Source organism: Schistocerca cancellata, chromosome 12 (assembly GCF_023864275.1).
Source record: "Schistocerca cancellata isolate TAMUIC-IGC-003103 chromosome 12, iqSchCanc2.1, whole genome shotgun sequence".
NCBI classification, from domain to species: Eukaryota; Metazoa; Arthropoda; class Insecta; order Orthoptera; family Acrididae; genus Schistocerca; species Schistocerca cancellata.
In genome coordinates, this window is record NC_064637.1 from 135,576,362 (window position 1) to 135,599,271 (window position 22,910).

Sequence of the window (22,910 nt, forward strand, 5' to 3'; positions counted from 1 at the left end):
CCCCCATCCGGGGTCTCTGCCTCCAACTCCCAAATCCCTCCCTTCCAAATCCTCCTCCTCCGTGGCCCCCGCCCCCTCTGCCCCAGGGGCCACCCTTCCTCCTCCTCCTCCTCCCCCCCCTCCGCCTGAGAAGCGATCCTCTTCTCAGGCGTCCATTGGGGAAACGTTCCGGACCCCATTTTCCGAGGTCCAGCGTTCCAAAACGGACCCCGCGCGTGAGGACCTCCTTTGGGTCCAGCCCACCATCCCTGTCCCTCCTCGGACTTCCAAGAGGGCCTCCAAGAAGAAGTCTCTATCGCCCTCTCCACCCCGGCGCGTTTCGTCTGACGCTCCATTCGTGAGTCGTTGCTCCCGGCCGTCCTCAGTTTCGCCGGGACGCTCTGCTGCCAGGCGCTCAGCTGGCCTCTCGTCGGCCAATGATGCTGCCCCTCCTACACAACCGGGGACAGCGGCCGCAGCTGGCGACGACTCGATGGAACAGGATCCGCCTCCCGCCGGTTGTAGCGTTGTTCCCTCGAAACCTGGCCCTCCGCGGCCGTCAAGGTGACCAGCTCTTCCCCTGTCTCGTTCCCCCTCTTTTTTGACTAGCGATGGCCTTGTTACATTGGAACATAAGAGGTATTCGATCTAATCGGGAGGAATTACAACTGCTCCTCCGCCTGCACTGTCCACTCGTCCTTGGTCTCCAGGAAACCAAGTTGCGCCCAACTGACCGTATTGCCTTTACCCACTATACCTCGGAGCGGTATGACCTCACCCCTGTGGACGGTATCCCAGCTCATGGTGGGGTCATGTTGCTCATTTGGGACGATGTCTATTACCATCCCATCCCATCGACCACCCCACTCCAAGCAATAGCTGTCCGTATTACTCTTTCTGCTTTTACTTTTTCAGTTTGTACCATCTACACTCCTTCGTCATCTGCTGTTAGTCGGGCTGACATGATGCACCTGATCGTTCAGCTTCCCCCGCCGTTTTTATTGTTTGGCGACTTCAATGCCCATCATCCCCTTTGGGGCTCTCCTGCATCCTGTCAAAGAGGCTCACTCTTGGCGGATGTCTTCAACCATCGCAATCTTGTCTACCTCAATAATGGCGCCCCGACTTTCCTCTTGGACTCTACTCATACCTACTCCCACTCGGACCTCTCGATCTGTTCTACCACTCATGCCCGTCGGTTCGAGTGGTATGTCCTTTCTGACACCTATTCGAACGACCATTTCCCCTGTGTCGTTCGTCTCCTGCACCACACCCCATCCCCACGTCCTTCGAGCTGGAACATACCGAAAGCTGACTGGGGACTTTACTCCTCCCTGGCAACATTTCCGGACCACGAGTTTCTCAGTTGTGACAGTCAGGTCGAATCCCTCACGGCTGTTATCATCAATGCTGCCGAACGTTCCATTCATCGTACTACCTCTTCTTCCCGTCGCGTTTCCGTCCCCTGGTGGAACGAGGCTTGTAGAAACGCTATCCGTGCTCGACGACGTGCTTTACGCACCTTTCGCCGCCATCCTACGTTGGCGAATTGTATTGGATACAAACGCCTCCGAGCGCAATGCCGTAGAGTCATCAAAGACAGCAAAAAAGCTTGTTGGGCCTCTTTCACCAGCTCCTTTAACAGTTTTACTCCCTCTTCTGTCGTCTGGGGTGGCCTGCGCCGGCTGTCGGGCATTAAGGCCCACGCCTCGGTACGTGGCATGACCTCAGGTAATGAGGTCCTCGTTGATCCTGTGGCTGTCTCCAACGCCTTCGGCCGGTTTTTCGCGGAGGTTTCAAGCTCCGCCCATTACCACTCTGCCTTCCTTCCCAGGAAAGAGGCAGAAGAGGCTCGGCGACCTTCCTTCCACTCGCTGAATCTGGAAACCTATAATGCCCCCTTTACTATGTGGGAACTCGAACGTGCGCTTGCACTGTCCCGGTCCTCTGCTCTGGGGCCAGATGCCATTCACGTTCAGATGCTGGCACACCTTTCTCCAGCGGGCAAAAGCTTCCTTCTTCGTACCTACAATCGCGTCTGGACCGAAGGTCAGGTCCCCATGCGTTGGCGTGATGCTGTCGTTGTTCCTATACCCAAACCCGGGAAGGATAGACACCTTCCTTCTAGTTACCGCCCCATTTCTATTACAAGCTGTGTCTGTAAGGTGATGGAGCGCATGGTTCATGCTCGGTTAGTTTGGATTCTTGAATCTCGACGGCTACTTACCAATGTCCAATGCGGCTTTCGTCGCCGCCGCTCCGCTGTTGACCACCTTGTGACCTTGTCGACATTCATCATGAACAACTTTTTGCGAAGGCGCCAAACGGTAGCCGTGTTCTTCGATTTGGAGAAGGCTTATGATACCTGTCGGAGAGGAGGTATCCTCCGCACTATGCACAGGTGGGGCCTACGCGGTCGCCTGCCCCTTTTTATTGATTCCTTTTTAATGGATCGAAAGTTTAGGGTACGTGTGGGTTCCGTATTGTCCGACGTCTTCCTCCAGGAGCTAATTTATATACATCTAAAGCATTTGTAAGTCTTCCACAAACAGCAATCCGTGCAAGTTTGTACAAACTGTCCATTATTTAGAAATGTACTTACTGTTTCTGGCAGCTCTTCACAGACAATAGATCTATTCGGGGTGTAGTCAGAGGACATACTGTGAAGACAACAATTTTATGCCCCTTATATACTATGCAATTTCAGTTATCAGTACCCATATGTCTGTCACTCCAAAAAGACAACTTTTACACGCGCCAACCTTTTGCTGGCGTGGGTGCTTGCTCAGATAATTGTCCTAAAAGGACAAATTATCTCGGCGGGACAGTGACGCCGCCATCGCGACCTTGGGACCCCGGGGGCCCCTTTTTTTTTTATCAGTTGCTGACCCTCGAATCATGAAACGACGCGACGCAGTCATGTTTCGATTCATGAGGGTCAGCAACTGATAAAAAAAAAGGGGCCCCCGGGGTCCCAAGGTCGCGATGGCGGCGTCACTGTCCTGCCGAGATAATTTGTCCTTTTAGGACAATTATCTGAGCAAGCACCCACGCCAGCAAAAGGTTGCCCAACACGTGCTGTTCGGTAATGCAATGTATATAAAGGGTGGTAATGATTTATTTATTTTAGTCAGCAAAATGTCTTGGGTAAATGAGTATTTAAGCACGGGCAACCATGGCTCTATACAATACGACGGAGGTGTTTTATATCCGGGACCTGAGGAAGACATTGAAATGGGGGAAAGAATTCCATTAACAAATGTTAATCGTTCTCGTAGTACTAATGATATTCGAACAGTGCAAAGAGAGGATGCTGCTAATCGTATACGGTATGGCCATAATGCAGCATACGACGATTTGGATACCAGTGGCGAAACAGTTGAATTTGAACGCGTGCCTGACACAACGCCAGAAGAAAGCAATCTTTGAGTGCGGCGGCGCCGCCCAAATAGACCACGAAATCGTGGTCGAGGTCAACCCAGTGCAGATACAGCAACCTCTAGCGAAACGGTGCCCTTGTTATCTGAAAGTGTCACGGACGGGGCAGCAATTAGCACAGCTGGTATTACAAGTTCAGGACAGATAGCGATAGCGGCTGGCGCGACGACTGCTGCCGCCGCAGGTGCTGCTTACGGCGTTACAAAACTAGTTGAACGTGTACAGAAGAAAGGATATACTTTACCTGGTAGTGATTACGTAGGACCTGGAAATCCTATAAATATAGACGCACCGCGCAGTGGAGCAGATGCCATTGCTAAAGAGCACGACGTTGGATACGATAATTTGCTAAAGGAAGCAAGGGAACGACCATTTACAGAAGAAGAATTTAGACAACGAGTTCAACAATTGGATGCAAAAGCTATAATTGATTTTGCAATTGACTGGAGTCATACACGAAATTGGCATTCATTTGTTGGAAAGTACGGACTGAAATTGAAGACAGCTGTTGAACAACGTATTGGAAAAGTTTTGTACCCGCAACAACCGAATGCCGAAAAAACAGGTGTGTAAATTTAATTTTTGTTGTTTATAATAATTGTTGGTTATATTTTTTAATTGTAACGTTTCTTGCCTTCAGAATTATGAAATTCCACCGTGGGAACGGTCTAATTGGGAGTTTATGCATGAAGGCCAGAAACGGTATGCCTATGAACAATGGCTAATGTCTCGTGTTCGTCGTGGTTTGCCTATAGATCACGACCGCCCATCAACATCTGGTTCAGCCTCTCGAACAAGTTCTGTAGACGAACATCACGTCGACGAAGAAGTATCACATAGCGAAGAAGACGAAGACGAAGAAGCACCAGAAGAAATACAACAACATTCTGCACCACAACGTTTAGTACCATACTCTGACAGTGACGAAGGTATGAGTTTGCCAATGCAGGTAGATTCAGGTAAACGACAGGCTGCAGCAGGTCAATCTGGTGGATCTAAGAAGAAAGAAACGTTAACAGGCACCGCAGCACCATCTGCTAATGTACTGGGTGATTCTCCTAATACTCGTGTTGATCCATTACCTGCTCCTTCTATATTAGATACTGGTAACATTACAAGATATCGCAAAATTCATAGATTTTTCACATACGGTTTAGCATACAAAGTGATTGAACATGAAAAAGCAGTATGTATGATTACTCCTTTAGCAGAAATTCCCGTTGATCGGCCATTTCTGTATATGACGCCTTCTGAATTCGATTTATTGCCTGATGGTAGTAGAATTGTTCATTGTTCTGTAAAAGTGATTGCACGTAATCCTAGAATTGCTTTTCCGACTAATTCAAGTGATACAGAACTTGCAACATTAAATCAAAATAAGAATATGATTACAAGTGTAGGTATTAATTTGAAAATACCTGGTATTAATGTAAAGCCTACAGCATTTACTGCAAATGCACCTATGGAAACAACTGCTATAGATCATAAACGAAAGTTTGATCCCATTTGGAAGTCATGGTACGGTTATAGAAATGATGAAGCAGACTTCCTTACTAAAGTACCTGCACATCAATTTGGACAACCAGTTAATTTAAAATATTATTATGCTTGTGTTTCTAGCTCAAAAGATAAGGGTTTACATAATTGGGGTTGGAAATGCGTACAGTCTTGTGTTTCTGAAGTAGATGCAGATGCACGAACAGGAAGTGTTATTGTTGACTATACGTATACTCCAACATTAGGTTTTCTGAAAATTCCAAAAGTGGCTAATGTTGATATTTTTCCTATTAAAACTACTTCTCAAAATGTAATTCAAAGGTATAATATTAATGCCGATAAGCACTGTAATCCCTTTATGTCATGTGATAGTTTTTCTTTAACCCCCTTTGAACCAGCAAGAATGGAAGAACAATTAGTGGGAGCTGTTACTCCCGTCACAAATGCAGAAGTATCAGGATATAATAATTTAATAGAAAAAGCTGATATTGCCTCTGTGGGATATAATATTAGACTTCACGATACAAATGTTCAACCTAGCCTACATGTAGGCATTAATCCTACATATGCTTTAAGCACAAGCAGTTTAAATAGTGATGTTACAAAATATACTGATACTCAGATGTTGTTTGAAGTTATTGCAGAATGTTCAGTTTATGCAGATGGTCTAGAGACAAATTATCCTAGCCCTTTTTGTCTACATGAATCGAAACATGACTGCATGCGTCGTTTCATGACTCAAGGGTCAGCAACTGATAAAAAAAATGGGGCCCCCGGGGTCCCAAGGTCGCGATGGCGGCGTCACTGTCCCGCCGAGATAATTTGTCCTTTTAGGACAATTATCTGAGCAAGCACCCACGCCAGCAAAAGGTTGCCCGACTTGTGCTGTTTGATAACGTAATGTATATAAATGGTGGTAATAATTTATTTAGTGTAGTCAGCAAAATGTCTTGGGTAAATCAGTATATAATAAAACACATACCATTGACAAATCAAAGCAGAAATTTAAAGTAGGAGAGTTCGTAAGAAACAGTAAAAACAAAGCCATTTTTGATAAAGGATACAAACCAAATTGGTCTACAGAAATATTTAAGATAATTGGAGTCCAAGAAACAAATCCTAGGACATACACTCTGCAAGATTTTGAACTAAATAATATTGCTGGTGCGTTTTATGGTCATGAATTACAGAAAACAAAATACCCCAATACTTATCTAGTAGAGAAAGTATTGTACAGGAAAGGAAATAAGGCATTTGTGAAATGGTTAGGTTTTGATAGAAAACATAACAGTTGGATTACAGTAACATAAAATGTAATTTTATTATATAAAATTACAGTTATTTTTAAAGAATTATATAACAATTACAGTTATGTTTTAAAGATATACCAAACGAACAACTGCTTCTTCAAGTTCCCAATAGTTATACCACAGATGCACACCATCACACCACACATCAGGAATTTTAAAGCATTTACAAAAAAAGGCCTGAATACTAGGAAATGAAAATAAGCTTCACAGTTTTCACATGCTTAACAATTGTCTAACAGTTCACACTTGCCTGATTTTGTGAGGGGCCATTACACTCTTTACTCCACATTGTTCGGCTTAATGTTTTATGTAGTACTCTTTGTACCACTTCACCAGCAGATTTGTATTCAATTTCGTAGTTACTGGTTGGTACCTGCCAGTACCATTCAGCTTACGTAGAGCATGTAGTGAAGGGCAGCCTTTCTCCTCCACATTAGTTATTAGGCAGTCAGGTAAGAACTCTCTTACCCATTTCACTTTTTCAGTACCTTTAACAAGTACAGTGCAGTTTGTTGGTACCACTGATTTGATGGAGTTTAATGCACTATCCAGCGAGACTCCAACTAAATTAATGTTGTAGTGGTGATGGTTCTCTGCCAACCATTTTGCTGATTCGATATCAAGTTCGTAATACGGTGTTGTACATTGAAGAATGTAACTTCCAGAGGCAAACACTGTTCAATCATCGCACAGCATTTGGAATGCTAAGTACTTAGGAACAAATTCATTCGCACGTGTCTTGAAGCCTTGACAATCGAAGATTACAGTATACATCTTGTAAGAAGGTTACACACACAAAACAATCATGAAACGACGCATGCAGTCATGTTTTGATTCATGATTCGAATCGACCCTCGAATCATGAATCATGAAACGACGCATGCAGTCATGTTTCGATTCATGAGGGTCAGCAACTGATAAAAAAATTGGGCCCTCCGGGGTCCCAAGGTCACGATGGCGGCGTCACTGTCCCGCCGAGATAATTTGTCCTTTTAGGACAATTATCTGAGCAAGCACCCACGCCAGCAAAAGGTTGCCCGACACGTGTTGATAACAGGAGTTGTTTTAACCGGCTGTACACGAATTTTAGTACATAAGGGGGGTGATTTGGAGTACAGCAAATCATGTCCTCTGAACCGATAACGTCGACATCTACGAGCAGCAGCAGCAAGTTTGTGTGTGTAACCTTCTTACAAGATGTATACTGTAATCTTCGATTGTCAAGGCTTCAAGACACGTGCGAATGAATTTGTTCCTAAGGACTTAGCATTCCAAATGCTGTGCGATGATTGAACAGTGTTTGCCTCTGGAAGTTACATTCTTCAATGTACAACACCGTATTACGAACTTGATATCGAATCAGCAAAATGGTTGGCAGAGAACCATCACCACTACAACATTAATTTAGTTGGAGTCTCGCTGGATAGTGCATTAAACTCCATCAAATCAGTGGTACCAACAAACTGCACTGTACTTGTTAAAGGTACTGAAAAAGTGAAATGGGTAAGAGAGTTCTTACCTGACTGCCTAATAACTAATGTGGAGGAGAAAGGCTGCCCTTCACTACATGCTCTACGTAAGCTGAATGGTACTGGCAGGTACCAACCAGTAACTACGAAATTGAATACAAATCTGCTGGTGAAGTGGTACAAAGAGTACTACATAAAACATTAAGCCGAACAATGTGGAGTAAAGAGTGTAATGGCCCCTCACAAAATCAGGCAAGTGTGAACTGTTAGACAATTGTTAAGCATGTGAAAACTGTGAAGCTTATTTTCATTTCCTAGTATTCAGGCCTTTTTTTGTAAATGCTTTAAAATTCCTGATGTGTGGTGTGATGGTGTGCATCTGTGGTATAACTATTGGGAACTTGAAGAAGCAGTTGTTCGTTTGGTATATCTTTAAAACATAACTGTAATTGTTATATAATTCTTTAAAAATAACTGTAATTTTATATAATAAAATTACATTTTATGTTACTGTAATCCAACTGTTATGTTTTCTATCAAAACCTAACCATTTCACAAATGCCTTATTTCCTTTCCTGTACAATACTTTCTCTACTAGATAAGTATTGGGGTATTTTGTTTTCTGTAATTCATGACCATAAAACGCACCAGCAATATTATTTAGTTCAAAATCTTGCAGAGTGTATGTCCTAGGATTTGTTTCTTGGACTCCAATTATCTTAAATATTTCTGTAGACCAATTTGGTTTGTATCCTTTATCAAAAATGGCTTTGTTTTTACTGTTTCTTACGAACTCTCCTACTTTAAATTTCTGCTTTGATTTGTCAATGGTATGTGTTTTATTATATACTGATTTACCCAAGACATTTTGCTGACTACACTAAATAAATTATTACCACCATTTATATACATTACGTTATCAAACAGCACAAGTCGGGCAACCTTTTGCTGGCGTGGGTGCTTGCTCAGATAATTGTCCTAAAAGGACAAATTATCTCGGCGGGACAGTGACGCCGCCATCGCGACCTTGGGACCCCGGGGGCCCCATTTTTTTTATCAGTTGCTGACCCTCATGAATCGAAACATGACTGCATGCGTCGTTTCATGACTCCGTTAAATACCGTATACGAGTAGCAGCATCCTCTCTTTGCACTGTTCGAATATCACTACTGCTACGTGAACGATTAACATTTGTTAATGGAATTCTTTCCGCCATTTCAATGTCTTCCTCAGGTCCCGGAAGAAGACACCTCCATCGTATTGTATAGAGCCATGGTTGCCCGTGCTTAAATACTGATGGCCCTTTTTGCCATCGCGATCAATCCAATTATGGATTGCATTCCACCTAATGTCTCAGGCTCTCTCTTTGTCGATGACTTCACGATCTACTGCAGTGCCCAGAGAACATGCCTCCTGGAGCGCTGCCTTCAGCGTTGTCTAGACAGCCTATAGTCATGGAGTGTGGCAAATGGCTTCCGGTTCTCTGAAGAGAAGACGGTTTGTATCAACTTTTGGCGATATAAAGCGTTCCTTCCGCCATCCTTACATCTCGGTCCCGTTGTTCTCCCATTCGTGGAAACAACTAAGTTTCTAGGGCTCACGTTGGACAGGAAACTGTGTTGGTCTCCACATGTCTCTTATTTGGCGGCCCGTTGTACACGTTCCCTTAATATCCTCAGAGTTCTTAGTGGTTCATCTTGGGGAGCTGATCGCACTGTCCTTCTTCGCTTGTATCGGTCCATAGTCCGATCGAAGCTGGATTATGGGAGCTTCGTCTACTCGTCTGCTCGGCCATCCCTCTTACGCCGTCTCAATTTCATCCACCATCGGGGGTTACGTCTTGCGACCGGAGCCTTCTACATTAGTCCTGTCGAGAGTCTTTATGCTGAAGCTGATGAATTACCATTGACCTACCGGCGCGACGTACTGCTGTGTCGGTATGCCTGTCGGCTGTTGTCTATGCCCGACCACCCCTCTTACCAGTCCTTCTTCGCCGATTCTCTCGACCGTCAGTACAGGTTGTATGTGTCTGCCCTGCTGCCCCCGGGAGTCCGCTTCCGTCGCCTGCTTCGACAACTGGATTTTGCCCTCCCTACCACCTTCAGAGAGGGTGAGAGCCCGACACCATCTTGGCTCCAGGCTCCGGTTCATATTTATCTCGACCCCAGCTCACTCCCGAAGGAGGGTACTCCGGCTGCAGTGTATTGCTCACGGTTTGTCGAACTTCATGCTCGACTTGCCGGTCACACCTTTATTTACACCGATGGCTCCAAAACTGACGATGGTGTCAGCTGTGCCTTTGTCGTCGGGGCCGCCACCTTTAAATACCGGCTCCTCGACCAATGTTCGAGCTTTATGGCCGAGCTTTTTGCTCTCCATCAGGCCGTTCAGTATTCCCGCCGCCACCGCCATTCATCGTATGTACTCTGCTCAGTCTCACTCAGTGCTCTTCAGAGCCTTGGAGCTCCCTATCCGGTCCATCCCTTGATTCAACGGATACAGCAGTCCCTTCATTCTTTCGCTGATGATGGTTCTCCTGTCAGCTTTCTGTGGGTTCCCGGACATGTAGGAGTGCCTGGGAATGAGGCTGCAGATGCTGCAGCCAAGGCTGCAGTCCTCCTGCCTCGGCCAGCCTCCCATTGTGTCCCGTCATCTGACGTTCATGGGGATGTTTGGAAGAGGCTTGTGTCGTTGTGGTGCGATGCTTGGTCATCCCTCCAAGGAAACAAGCTCCGGGCAGTAAAACCGCTCCCAACTGCTTGGACAACCTCCTCCCGACTATCTCGGCGAGAGGAGGTCCTTCTGACCAGGTTGCGGATTGGGCATTGCCGGCTTAGCCACCGCTACCTGCTCTCCGGTGACCCAGCCCCGCAGTGCCCTTGTGGTCAGGCATTAACAGTGCGCCATGTTTTATTGTCGTGTCCCCGCTTTAGTCAATCTCGTGTTGTCCTGTCCCTGCCATATACTTTACCGGATATTTTAGCTGATGACGCTCGAGCAGCTGCTCGTCTTCTGCGTTTTATAACTTTGACTGGCTTGTCCAAAGACATCTAACCTTTTTACTTATTTTATCTGCATCTTTGTCAGGTCTTCCTGGTGTCCCCCCCTCGCCTTGAGTTTTACTAGATACCATGTGCTCTAACAGTGACTGGGCGCTAATGACCTCAGTAGTTGAGCGCCCTTAAACCCCACCAAAAAAAAAAAAAAAAAAACTTGGTTCAAATGTTCCCGAAATGATAAATTGTTCGGTTCACAAAACGAAATAACCTTATCCTACGGGTATAGTGTCGGCGAGTCAAATTCTCAATCGCTCAACTCACACGAATACCTGGGTGTAAAAATTTCTAGAGATTTGAAATGGAACCGTCACATAGACGCAGTCTTAGGGAAAGATGGTGGCAGGCTGCCATTCGTTGGTGGAATTCTAGGAAAACACAATATGTGTACAAAAGAAATTGCTTAGAAATCACTCGTGGGACCCATCCCCCAATATTGCTAGAGATTCTTGGATCATAATCAGATACGACTGCCAGGCGATACTGAATGTATACAAAGAAGGGCAGCACGAATGGTCACAGGTTTGTTCGACCCGTTGGAGAGTGTCACAGAGTTTCTGATGAAACTGAACTGGCAGGCGCTTGGAAACAAACGTAAGATATCCAGAGAAAGTTTACTTGAAATATTTCCGGAGGAATCCTTAAATGTTGTATATAGGCGAATGGTAGTCAATAGAGGGAATGACTGCGAATGCACGTTCGATCTGCGTTCGCTTCCCTTAGCTGCGGTTAAAACTGAGCATAATAATATGCGAGATGTAGTTGGCAGCTCTGTAAATGCTGACCGGTGAGTCGCTTAAAGCCCAGGCAAAATTTATCTCGGAGGGACACATCACGCGCTCAACAATTCAAATAGTATCACAACCGATTAAGCATATCCACTGAGGATCTAGAGCCTGTGACTAGTGTATTGAATATAAAAATGGAAAACTGCAACAACTCACTCTTTGAAATATTTTTAATTCCATTAACTAGTTTTGTAGCCTTTACAGACTCACCTTCAAATGCGGCACACAGAAATTGCGTCTTTATTTCGTTAGAGTGATGCCGGGTACTGACTCTCTGACAGGGAGACAGAGAACTCTTTAATGTATCGCCATGAGCGACTGTTACATGGCGACATGTGTCGGAAAACAAATTCTTCCACTTACCGCGGCAATGTGGGCGGTATTGCAGGAAGCGTGAAGACCAGATTAGACTAAGCACAGCACGCACAGAGGCTTTTAAGCAGTCACAATTCGCACGCTCCATGCGTCAGTGGAGTGGGAATAAGTCCTAGTAACTGGTATAATGGCAAGTTCCATCTGCCATGCAGTTCACAGTCGTTTGTAGAGTACAGATTATATGCTGCCTATTTTCTTGTTTAAATTTCGATTACAAGAAAATGGGCGTCTTGGAAAACGTCCTAAATAAGTCTCATCTTCATCGTCATCGTCGTCGTCACCACCACCACCACCACCACCACCACCATCGCCGCCATGATGAGTGTTATGCCCTAGGGCAGGTCTTCACATGTACCTCTCCATGCAGTCCCATCATTTGTTACCCTCTTCTTTTCTTACAACTATTTTCTGTCCTTACGCTGTCCACCACCTGGTATGTTCTGCATCGTCTTCTTCTTCTTCTTCTTCTTCTTTCATTCACTATTTCCTTCATACCATCAATAAACAATCTCTTCTAATTTAGTGTCCATGCCAATTGTGTTTCCTCATCCTGCTACCTTTAAAATTTCTCTCTGTTCTTCCACTTAACACCACCTCATTTCTTACTGCGCCTGCCTATTTTATCCAATATCAACGCACCCACATAAAAGCCTCCTTTTATGAAACGTCTCGTTGGCAATTGCTATACGTGTTTTCACCTCCTTATTACTTCCAATGTCGTCCATAATAGGGCGTCGCAGTTATCTAAAAACACTAAATTGTTCTGTATCTTCCTTCCTAACATTACAGTCGTACTTACTTTTCGTGCTCTTACCACCGGACATTTTGCATTTTTCTTATTATTTCTCATTCCAATTTACTCACGTCTCTTGTTTAATTCTTTTAACATTTCAGTCATACTTCTTTCGCTCTCTGCCAATAACACCACATGATCCGCGGGTCTAATACATTCTGTTCTCCTAACAACAACCCGCTCCCCTCTATTTAGTTTCAAACGTTTCTGAATGACATGCTCCAAATATATTTACATACTAAGGAAAATAAACGTATCCCGGAGGAATTACCCCAGTGCGACGGAAATCGATACACGTGATGTACGTGTAGGAGCAAATGAATGATTACAGTTGCAGAAAAACTGTATGATTAATTCAAGAGAAAGAGCTTCACCAATTGATAAGTCAATAACGGATCCTGACGAATATCGAACCAAACTCAGTTCAGTTGGTTCGTTACATCGTCAAAATCGCGACCTGCTTTAAAGAACCCGCCCATTGTGCTCCAAACGTTCAAAATTGGTGAAAGGCATGGCAAACTTGCTGAGCAATGTATTGCCTGGCATGTACAAAGACAAACACGTAGATACTACCTCCGTGTGTGGTGCGTAAATTGTCGTCAGGCACCTCACTTAGTGTCCCGCGCAGAGTTCAAGCCGCCATAGAGACAAAGGGTGGACACACTGCATATTAATGTCCACTAATAGGTGCCTGTACACTTACTGATAGGATAGTGTATTTCGAAATGTTAGCATTTGGCTTTGCGCTTACAGCTTACGTGCGGCGAGTCGTCGTATCTCTAAAAAGAGACACCTCTGGCAACACTAGTTGAAAATGTCCTTCAAACTAGCCGTGCTGCGCTCTCTACCTCCGGTTATTCTCGTGGGCGTCAGAGCTGCCGTAGCCAAGACGCCCCCTGGGTAAACGCTGAGGACGTCTGCAGTCGCGCCTGACGATCTGTCACGAATTATGAAATGTATTCGCAGATATCAGATATAATACGACAACGGCCACACAATTTACTGGAAACGTACAGGATGTTCCGTAATTCCCATCACTAACTGCTAGAACTTGTAGAGGGGACTGAGTACATAATACTCGTCTTTTAAATTGTAACCCATCTCCGGCAACGTACCGTGTGCTACAACCATTTGAAAACATGTTGGTAACGCTGTCACTTTGACAAGTAATTTGTTACACTGAAGAGCCAAAGAAATACCGTGTAGGGCCCCCGCGAGCACGCAGAAGTGCCTCAACACGCCGTGGCATGGAATCGACTAATGGCTGAAGTCGCGCAGGAGGGAACTGACATCATGAATCCTGCCGAGCTGCCCATAAATCCGTAAGAGTACGAGCGATTAGAGATCTCCTCTGATCAACACGTTGCAAGGCATCCCAGATATGCTCGATAATGCTATACAGTTTACAGGAAACGTACAGGATGTTTGGGGAGCTTCGTGGCCAGCGGAAGTGTTTAACTTCGGAACAGTGTTCCTGCAGCCACTCTGTAGCAATTGTGGTTTTGTGGGGTGTCGCATTGTCCTGCTGGAATTACTACTACATTAGCAAAGATGTATTTATACGGCTGTAGCACGGATATACGTTTCCATACATGGATTCCATTTCTAAATATCGTCACTCAGTTCCCTAGAAGTTTTTAACGGGAATTTTGGAACGTCCTGTATCTCTCCAGTACCTGTACAGCTGTTTCCAGAATTAGTTCACTCTGCAGAGGAGTGTGCTCCGATATGAAACTTCCTGGCAGATTAAAACTGTGTGCTGGACCGTGACTCGACTCGGGAGGTTTGCCTTTCTCGGGCAAGTGCTCTACCATCTGAGCTACCCAAGCAAGACTCACGCCTCGCCCACACAGCTTTACTTCTGCCAGTACCTCGTCTCCTACCTACAGCTGTCGAACCTCATTCGAAATATACGGATGTCTTTCAGGATTTCGGCGTTGTGCAACTTCGCAGAAACATGGCTGAATTATCCTGTATATCGTTATCATTAAAACGAAGCACCTTTCCGTCATTTCAAGCACTACTAAAGTTGCTAGGTGTAGGAAAAAATACTAATATCATACTGAAAATATCGGAGAGAAGCGATAGAATTCCTACAAACAACTTGAAGAAAATCATTTTGGGTACTAGGCTATGTCATTATAAAACAGTGAAACAACCAAAATAACGACATTTCGACCATCGTTTGAACGATCCTCTTCAGAGCTAATAAATGCCACGAAATTTGAAATCAGCAGCAGCAAAATGAAAGTTTGATTTGGAAACAACTTCTATTTCTTCTTTATCTTCGATTAATTTTCCGAATTTCCCGTCCGTTTCGTATGTTGCTGTCTTTATACATTTCTAGAGCTGGCAATTTTACATAGTAACTCAGGCCTGCAAACGTCATCTAACGACGCTACGGAGCACCAAAATACAGGTGCCAGCTCCGGCAAATGTTTGTAAATAGTGTGTGATGCCGTTATTATGTATCTATTTGAGGTAAGGGCCCCAGTACCGGAAACGAATGAGTCGAAAGTTAAAAGGGAAAATCGTTATCACACCTCTGACGGTGGAATACAAGTACTGATACTGTTGTTGCTAACTTTCAAAGGTGGTAGTATGGATCAAAGTAAGAAAAAATGTCCGGTAAACATGGGCCACAAAATGCGTACCTGAGGGGCTATGAGCACTTGTTCAATAGTGGACACATGTTTTATGCTAGCGAAGATGAACAAGTCCTCACAGCTCTTAAGGTATGCATTTTACAGCCCATGTGTACTGCACATTGCTTTCTTCTTTCGGTCCATACTACCACCTCTGAAAGTTTGCTGCCCTACATTTTAGCTACAACACTACCGGAACATACTGTTACACGTAACAGGGATGTATTCTCTTCTAATTTTCCGTTATATGGACGTAACCTCAAATTGATACATTTATCCATCTCCATCGTCATAGAAAATTGGATCTCCCTGTATACACATATTTTACAGACTGCAGCGCCTGTAACTTATATACTCTGTAGCGTCGCTGGATGACGTTTCCAGACATCGATTCCTATGTAAAACTTCATCAGCTAGGTCCCCTCTACAGACTCGATAAGTGTGTGGCATGACGTGTGAAACACTCTGTATGCAAAGTGAATAACATGGAAGCTGGGGCTAGAACCCCCCCCCCCCCCTCTCTCTCTCTCTCACTCTCTCTCTTCTCAACTATTAGCTTCCTGTTAAGTCTTACAACTGCTGTCTGATTTCTGGCCGAGTTCTAGATAACATGCCGCTCACTGTATTTTATCGGTGGTTGCATCTTAAATTCAAACTGTATGTTCTGGTCAAAACTGTCAGAAGTTATTTTCTACATCTATGGATGTTATAAATAGGGGTTGAATTTCTTCAACCGATCTCTAGCGGCTAGTGTGTTCTCACAAAATCGATTTTCGTCTAGCTCGTCTTCTCTAATGTGTTCCATTCCTCTGTAAATATTTTGGATCAGTATTTTCAGCCAGGACGTATGAAAGTGATGGTTCGGTAGTATTCGCACTTATCACTATTTGCCCTATTTGGTATTTGTGTTATTTTTTCGTTTAGTCTGAAGATTTAGCAGTCACGTCAGCTAGCATAGATGTTGAGGAGTGAAGCAGCAAACGCCGACAGAGTGAGTCCTCGCCGGTGCTGATAGAGCCCTCTGGTAGCGAAGCCCTGCACTATAGACAGCTGAGTCTATGAGGGACTAGTAGCGACACCTAGCAGCGAAGTGATATCTGAGTGTGTGAAGGACTAGTAGCGACACCTAGCAGCGTAGTGATAACTGAGTGTGTGAGGGACTGGTAGTGACACCTTGCAGCAAAGTGATGAACCGCAAAATGGCCGCGAAAATTGAGTGACTTAAATGTCTAGTTGCTGTTTACTTCTTCCTTTACACTATTATTACAAAACAGACTATGGCATCACTGCTCGGTTTGTCTGTTACCGTATCATTGTGTATTTCACGCGTTACAAAATAGTTCTGTTCTCGTAACATAAAATGCAAACTACATCTCCAGTGACATTTATGTATGCAGCATGCTACATTCATCATTCCCTCTTTGTAATTTAGTATTACTAAAAGTTTTGTCCGCACTTTTAAGCATTAAAAATGGATATGTGGCTCGGAATTTAATAGTAAAAGAAACAGCCATACTGCCAGACAGTCTCTCTAATTAACAAAAATACGAAATGTAGGTTCAATTTCCTCTGCGCAGTGAGGTGTCGGGGCTACTGTTACATTAAATGGTACCAAAATAATCGCACGGTATTGGGGGTTAAAGAATTTTGAACAGCAAGGGGAACTGTAAGTAAGTTTCTTGCAATGCAACGTTAGTGATATAATAGTACAACAATAATAGACGTTTGTCATCCCTTCTCCTTATTTTACAGTTTCGCTCATTACTGATGGCAAACGCCTTGCAGAGAATGTAACATTCTACGTCTTCGGCTACGGCCTTTACAATCTCTTTCATTCAACTAGACTTAACCTGTAGAGGTAGTAATATAATTTCTTTTCTGATCCACAAGATACTTTTACAAAACGTAGAGGCAGAGAGGTTGTCATATAACTATTAATCGAAATATTATATGAAATAATGGACGTGTTAGTAAAATCGCCAAGAAATTCCTCTTATTAATGTTAAGTGTTATCTCTTTGATTCAGCATTCAGCTCACATAAAACAACGAGAAATATCGTTTGTCATTAAAAAAAAAGAGTGACCTGTGTGAAATCAAACATCTCATTTTGACACTAGAATAATTTGAGAAAAATAGGCCTCTGTTCGTTTCTGAAAATGCAATTAGTGAAAACAATGTATTTTCAAAAGGTATTGTAAACTTTTACGAAACGATTTCATCTATAGAATTTATTTATCACATAGTCAATCATGATACTAAAAAGAACACATTGTTGTCTTGTGTTTTGCTATTGATATAATATTTTGCATTTTCTTATGACTGAAATAATTACTGCTGTTTCAGCACTGAGATTGTGTGAAATACGGTTTGTAATACATGAATCAGTATGATAATTTTTTTTTTCGGATATTGGCTGTTCACTACAAGAAAATGGCAGATGTTTGGGTATTTACCTCAGTAGCATTCAGCACACGAAGGAAAACAAGATATATATTTTTTTTTGCAAGGTTTTTATTTCGTAGTTGTAATCCTACAAATATTAATGATACCATGCAGTTTCTTTTGATAGTGAGGTATATTAAGTACTTTAAAATATATGTAGATGAAGTCTGGTTAAGCAAGTGTGTGATTTAAAATTTAAAATGTTTGCAGCAGCATAATCAGGTTTAGTTTGTAGTGTGGCAGTAAGCTCCACGTGGGATCCGAAGCAAGGACCCCACGGGGGTACCCGGCATGCGCCACATACCAGGGCAGAGGTGGGGACTAGTGTTCGGAAATCTGAAAATTCCAGCGCCGGCCGGGGATAGAACCCCGGCCCGGCTGGGGCGAATAGCCCCAGCCGAGGCGCTGGAACGTTCCAGACACCTTACCACTAGACCACCGGGGACCCCGGCCGTTTCCTGCTCTGAAGTCCAGCTAGTGGTCGTAGGGCACTTCCTGCTGTCCTCCGTGTTTACACCGAGGCAGGTATAACAGGAAGTGTTTACCTGCGTCCGCTGGATGTCCACTTAGTGTACGACTTATTTACCCGGCTGACGTTCATGTCGCTATAATGTCCTTAGTTGCGATACAATTATTTGCAGGGACCGAAAATCTGCCTATGCAGTTACATGCAGTCGAGTCTCACTATTTGAACCTTTGTAATTCGATCGTGTTGTCAACTTCTATTTATCGAAGAAACCTCATGTGTTCGGTACATTCGAAAAACGGAAGCGACCGTCATAACAGACAGCCCCGTAAACATTTGTCCGCCGCTCGTGGTCTCGCGGTAGCGTTCTCGCTTCCCGAGCACGGGGTCCCGGGTTCGATTCCCGGCGGGGTCAGGGATTTTCACCTGCCTCGAGATGACTGGGTGTTTGTGTTGTCCTCATCATTTCATCATCATCCAGGAAAGTGGCGAAATTGGACTGAGCAAAGACTGGGTAATTGTACGGGCGCTGATAACCACGCAGTTGAGCGCCCCACAAACCAAACATCATTTTGCAATGAAGTGTCAGCCGGTACGTAATAATCGATATCTGGAATTGTTTTATCGGTTATTAAGATAATCGTTTCATCCCTATACACTTCGAAAAATTCCCGTATTTTCTCAATAAAGCATAAGCACAGTACATAAATCCGTCGCGAAAATGACATCGAAGAAGTGCAGGTGTTCGACTACCACAGAAAAGAAGTGGGTCCTTGAAGGTGCGGAACGGAGAGCAGAACAAAACTAAGATGTAATGTTTCGGCATTCCCTCATACTCGCTGTAGACACTCCAGAAGCAGGAAGATCAATTGGATAACGTGTCATGAGGAGCGAGGAATAAATTCACTCTCAAATAACTACTGTACGAGATGCCTCGCCGCCTCTTTAAGGGTGTTATGGGATTTTGCTGCCGTGGACTTTGCGACCCGTGAGTCAACGCGGTGTTTCTGACCACATACATTTTAGCTGCGGGTCCTCCGACCTTCGAAGGAAGCCGCGACAATGGGGGACGCTCTGCCTGTCGTTTTGTAATAAGAACTCCCCTCCACATTTTATCTAGGCTTAAGACTGTCTGTGCACATAGTGCATAGCCGTGTTTTAAAAAATAGTTATTTTTTTTACCTTTTCCATTCTACAACATTACTTCCTGTCTTATATTACGAACTTTTCGTAGGAATGTCGTAAATTTTAAACGTCTTAAATCCACCGAGTCATTATGTGTTCTTAAAATATCTTTTAACTCTTTTTCAACACATAATTCAGTGTGCGATTTGCAGGGGGGGATTTCCCCCCCTCTGCATCAGACCATCCCCTCCTCTGGTTTTAGTTTATGCATCGCAACCTGGGATGTTTATTTCCCACGCACTGGAGTAAAACTTTACATATAATTTATATTTGTGGAGCCGAACACTGAAAGTTTTTAATAAGTCTTACTATTAATACGTTTCAGTTTTCTATCATCAGAATAAGTACAACTTTTCCCAAATGTGCCTCTACTTTTGGAATTCCCCTCGTATAACTGTACCCGTATGTAGATGATTTTGTAAGTAAGCTTTACCTATAATGTACTTTTAAAGATATAAGAAGGGATGGCTTTTCTGACAGTGCATACGCGTCAATAGTGAGTTTCGGCATTAACATCTATTTATAAATAGCTGTTTAACCATGCGTAACGCACGGTCAATGCTAATAACATATATAATTGTACAAACCCCCTAAGACACCCCCCACACTGGTAAAAGCACAATTCGCACCCTGACACATATGTATCTTTTACCTCTTTCACTGAAGAGGCTGACCAACGGATTATTATTTTTTTTTAAATTTCAGGTATTGATTTTATTGCATTCTCCTTTAGCGTATTGATCAGAAATTGTAGGTTCAGATACCTTTGGCTTATTGAGTATCGTTTGCTATGCCAAACTTGGACAGCATTCATGGTCCTGTGCATGGAATTGATGACGGCAGAAAGCTGACCAAAATCACTTCGAAATAAATTCTCTGAACGCAGATAACTTTGATACTGTTGTGTTAGGTATCGAGGTATTACCTAACGCAACTGAAGCCAAGTTAGGAGTGAATTTATTTCGAAATAATTTCGGTCGACTGCCTGTCTTTACCAATTCCACATTTCAGATGGTGTACTAGGATTTTCCACCTATTGACTGACTATATAGTCTATGTATTCATGATCTTTTCGCCACTGGGCATTTGCTACGCTGTTACCATCCATGCATCATCAAGGCAGTCCGGCGGAAGATGTGCTCTACAGCATACATGCGGCAAGACAGTCGAACTACTTCTTCATCCCTGTATCTCTCCACTAATCCCAGTTCTTTTATGTCTTCCAGAGGCATTGCTTGAACTGAAAATTACAACTGGAAATAGATGGCTCGGAGAACACTGTTTCCATAGCTTAATTTGCAGCCATTTCCAAGTCTAGCATTGCAGTATTAAATGACAGCCCAGATATGACAATTCTCGATTCAGAAAAAAATATTTCACAATTATTTTGACTTTCCTCTGGTAAAAAAGCTAGTCTTCCGTGCTTCAGGTATCAACATGCAATGGTGTACAGTTGTCCGAAATGTCCGTCCATAAGAAGAGCTTTATTTTCACACATTTTCTCCCTTTCTTCGTAACTGATCACCCGGATTCATTTGTAAATTTTCAAAAAAACTTCAGTCTCTTTCAAAGTCTCTTCGCGCAGCTGAATCCCTGAACTAATGCCATGGTTATGGGACATCCCAGTAGCTTCCCTTACACAGTGCAGTCTTTCTCATAATTCGTCATACTTGCGACGTAATCTAAACGTGTATCTCGCAAATCTTGAAATTGCTCTTTAAACCTTCAGAAAACAGTCACTGTCTCCTCTCCGCAGATTCTTTGCCTGCATTTACGCATTCGTTTCTCAATCTCCACATCTGTTTCGTCAGGTTGGGCGAGAAACTTACTGTTCAGCCATGATTCTACCATTTACAATTTTTAAACTGCCGCTGCTCCTATTTCGCTCGGAGTTCATGCACAGGCAATTGGTATACATTTTCGGTGCTCCTGGTACCGATTAGCGTCCTTTCCTTTTCCTTTCCTTCTTCTTACTACACGGTCCAGTCACATTAACGTAATCACCGCCTGTGTCCGACGTCAATGTGCAGTAACCACTCACAGACAGCGGGTGGCAGCACTAGCAGTGTAGGGTATGCGTAATGCGGAAACTCAACCACTTATGTGACATCCAAAAGCACGTGATCATTGCCTTTCGGGCCACCGGTGGACGCATTTTCGAAACGGAAAAGTTCGTAAAATGTTGGCGTGTTGCCATATTTAAAGCACTCCGTGCATGGCGCTGTCCAGAACCGACGTTGAGGCCGTTGTGGTGCCCCACGGGCCACAGACGACAGGAGTTAAAGAAGGCTGCAGGTAAATAACGTGCAACTGTTCAGCAAGGGGCTACCGACAGTGTCTCCTCAAACACCGCTCGGCGAAAAATGCTGCGTGTGGGTCTCCACAGCAGACGCCTGGTCCACACACCTATGCTGACTGCTGTTTATCGGGGACGAAGGCTGGAATTTCCACGCCAGTTCTGCGACTGGGCGTCCACTGCACGGTGACAAGCGGGCTTTTCCAGTGACAGATAGTCGTTGGCGTGTAGGGCGTGATTCATCTTAAAGTGAACACCCTGCAACAGTCGACGGCAGGGTTAAGACCGGAGGAAGGATCGTTTTGCTCTCAGAAACGTTATCGTGACACTCCCGCCGTGACATCGTCGTTCTGGAGGGGCACAGTGCATGAGCAGAGATATCCGTCGGAACCATTGCCACACCTACATGGAGTTTGTTTTCCCTCGGAACCTACCAGCAGAACAACTGAATCTCTGACACAGCTTGCAGTGTACGTGCGTGGTCTGAAAAGCACCACGATGAGTTTGCTGTACTCCACCGACCACCAGGCTTCCCGGGCTTAACGGAATCGAGAATATGTGGGACCACCTGGCTCAGGCTGTTCGTGTCCTGGGACCTCAACCGACAAACATAGCGCAGCTGACTAAGGCACCGGCGTCGGCATGGCTCAGTACCTCACTGCCTCCTGCACGTTTCTCAGTTGTCCGCGCTTCGCGTTAATTGTATCCTCCTACAGTGACTCGCTGACGACACTCTCCCGTACACGACAGCATCATCAACAGCCGCAGATTGCTGTTCACTCTGCCTGTCACATCATTTATGTCTATACAGAACAACAGCTGTCTGTTACACTTCCTGGGACATTCCTGACGATACCCTTGTCTCTGATCAACTCTCGCCATCGAGATCGTACTGGTATCTATTATAGTCTTTGAGCCACTCACATATCTGGGAACCTACTCCGTATGCTCATACGAGGCCCTTCGTTAACAGTGTGCAGTGGAGCACCGTGTCATAGGCTTTTCTCAAATCTAGGAGAGTGCAATCTGCCTGGCACCCTTCATCCGTGGTTCGCAGTATATAATGTGCGAAAAGGGCAAGCTGGGTTTCACACGGGCTTTCTAAAACCGTGCTGATTTATGGACATAGGCTTTTCGGTGTCTAGGAAATTTATGTAATCAGATTCAGAA

At 44.2% G+C, this 22,910-nt stretch overlaps 1 protein-coding gene across 1 annotated transcript; it reads left to right on the forward strand.

The window, feature by feature from the left end:
• Nucleotides 1-3,665: 3,665 nt before the first annotated feature.
• Nucleotides 3,666-12,248, forward strand: LOC126109525 (uncharacterized). Its single transcript, XM_049914545.1, has 3 exons — nt 3,666-3,982; nt 4,058-5,658; nt 12,164-12,248. The coding sequence occupies exons 1-3, from the start codon at nt 3,968-3,970 to the stop codon at nt 12,246-12,248; spliced, it is 1,701 nt and encodes a 566-aa protein (XP_049770502.1). The 5' UTR covers nt 3,666-3,967.
• Nucleotides 12,249-22,910: the final 10,662 nt, after the last annotated feature.

Coding starts and splice junctions, on each gene's coding strand:
- LOC126109525 (XM_049914545.1), top strand. Junction 5,659..12,163: donor CGTCGTTTCATGACTCAAGG/GTCAGCAACTGA, acceptor GTCCTAAATAAG/TCTCATCTTCATCGTCATCG.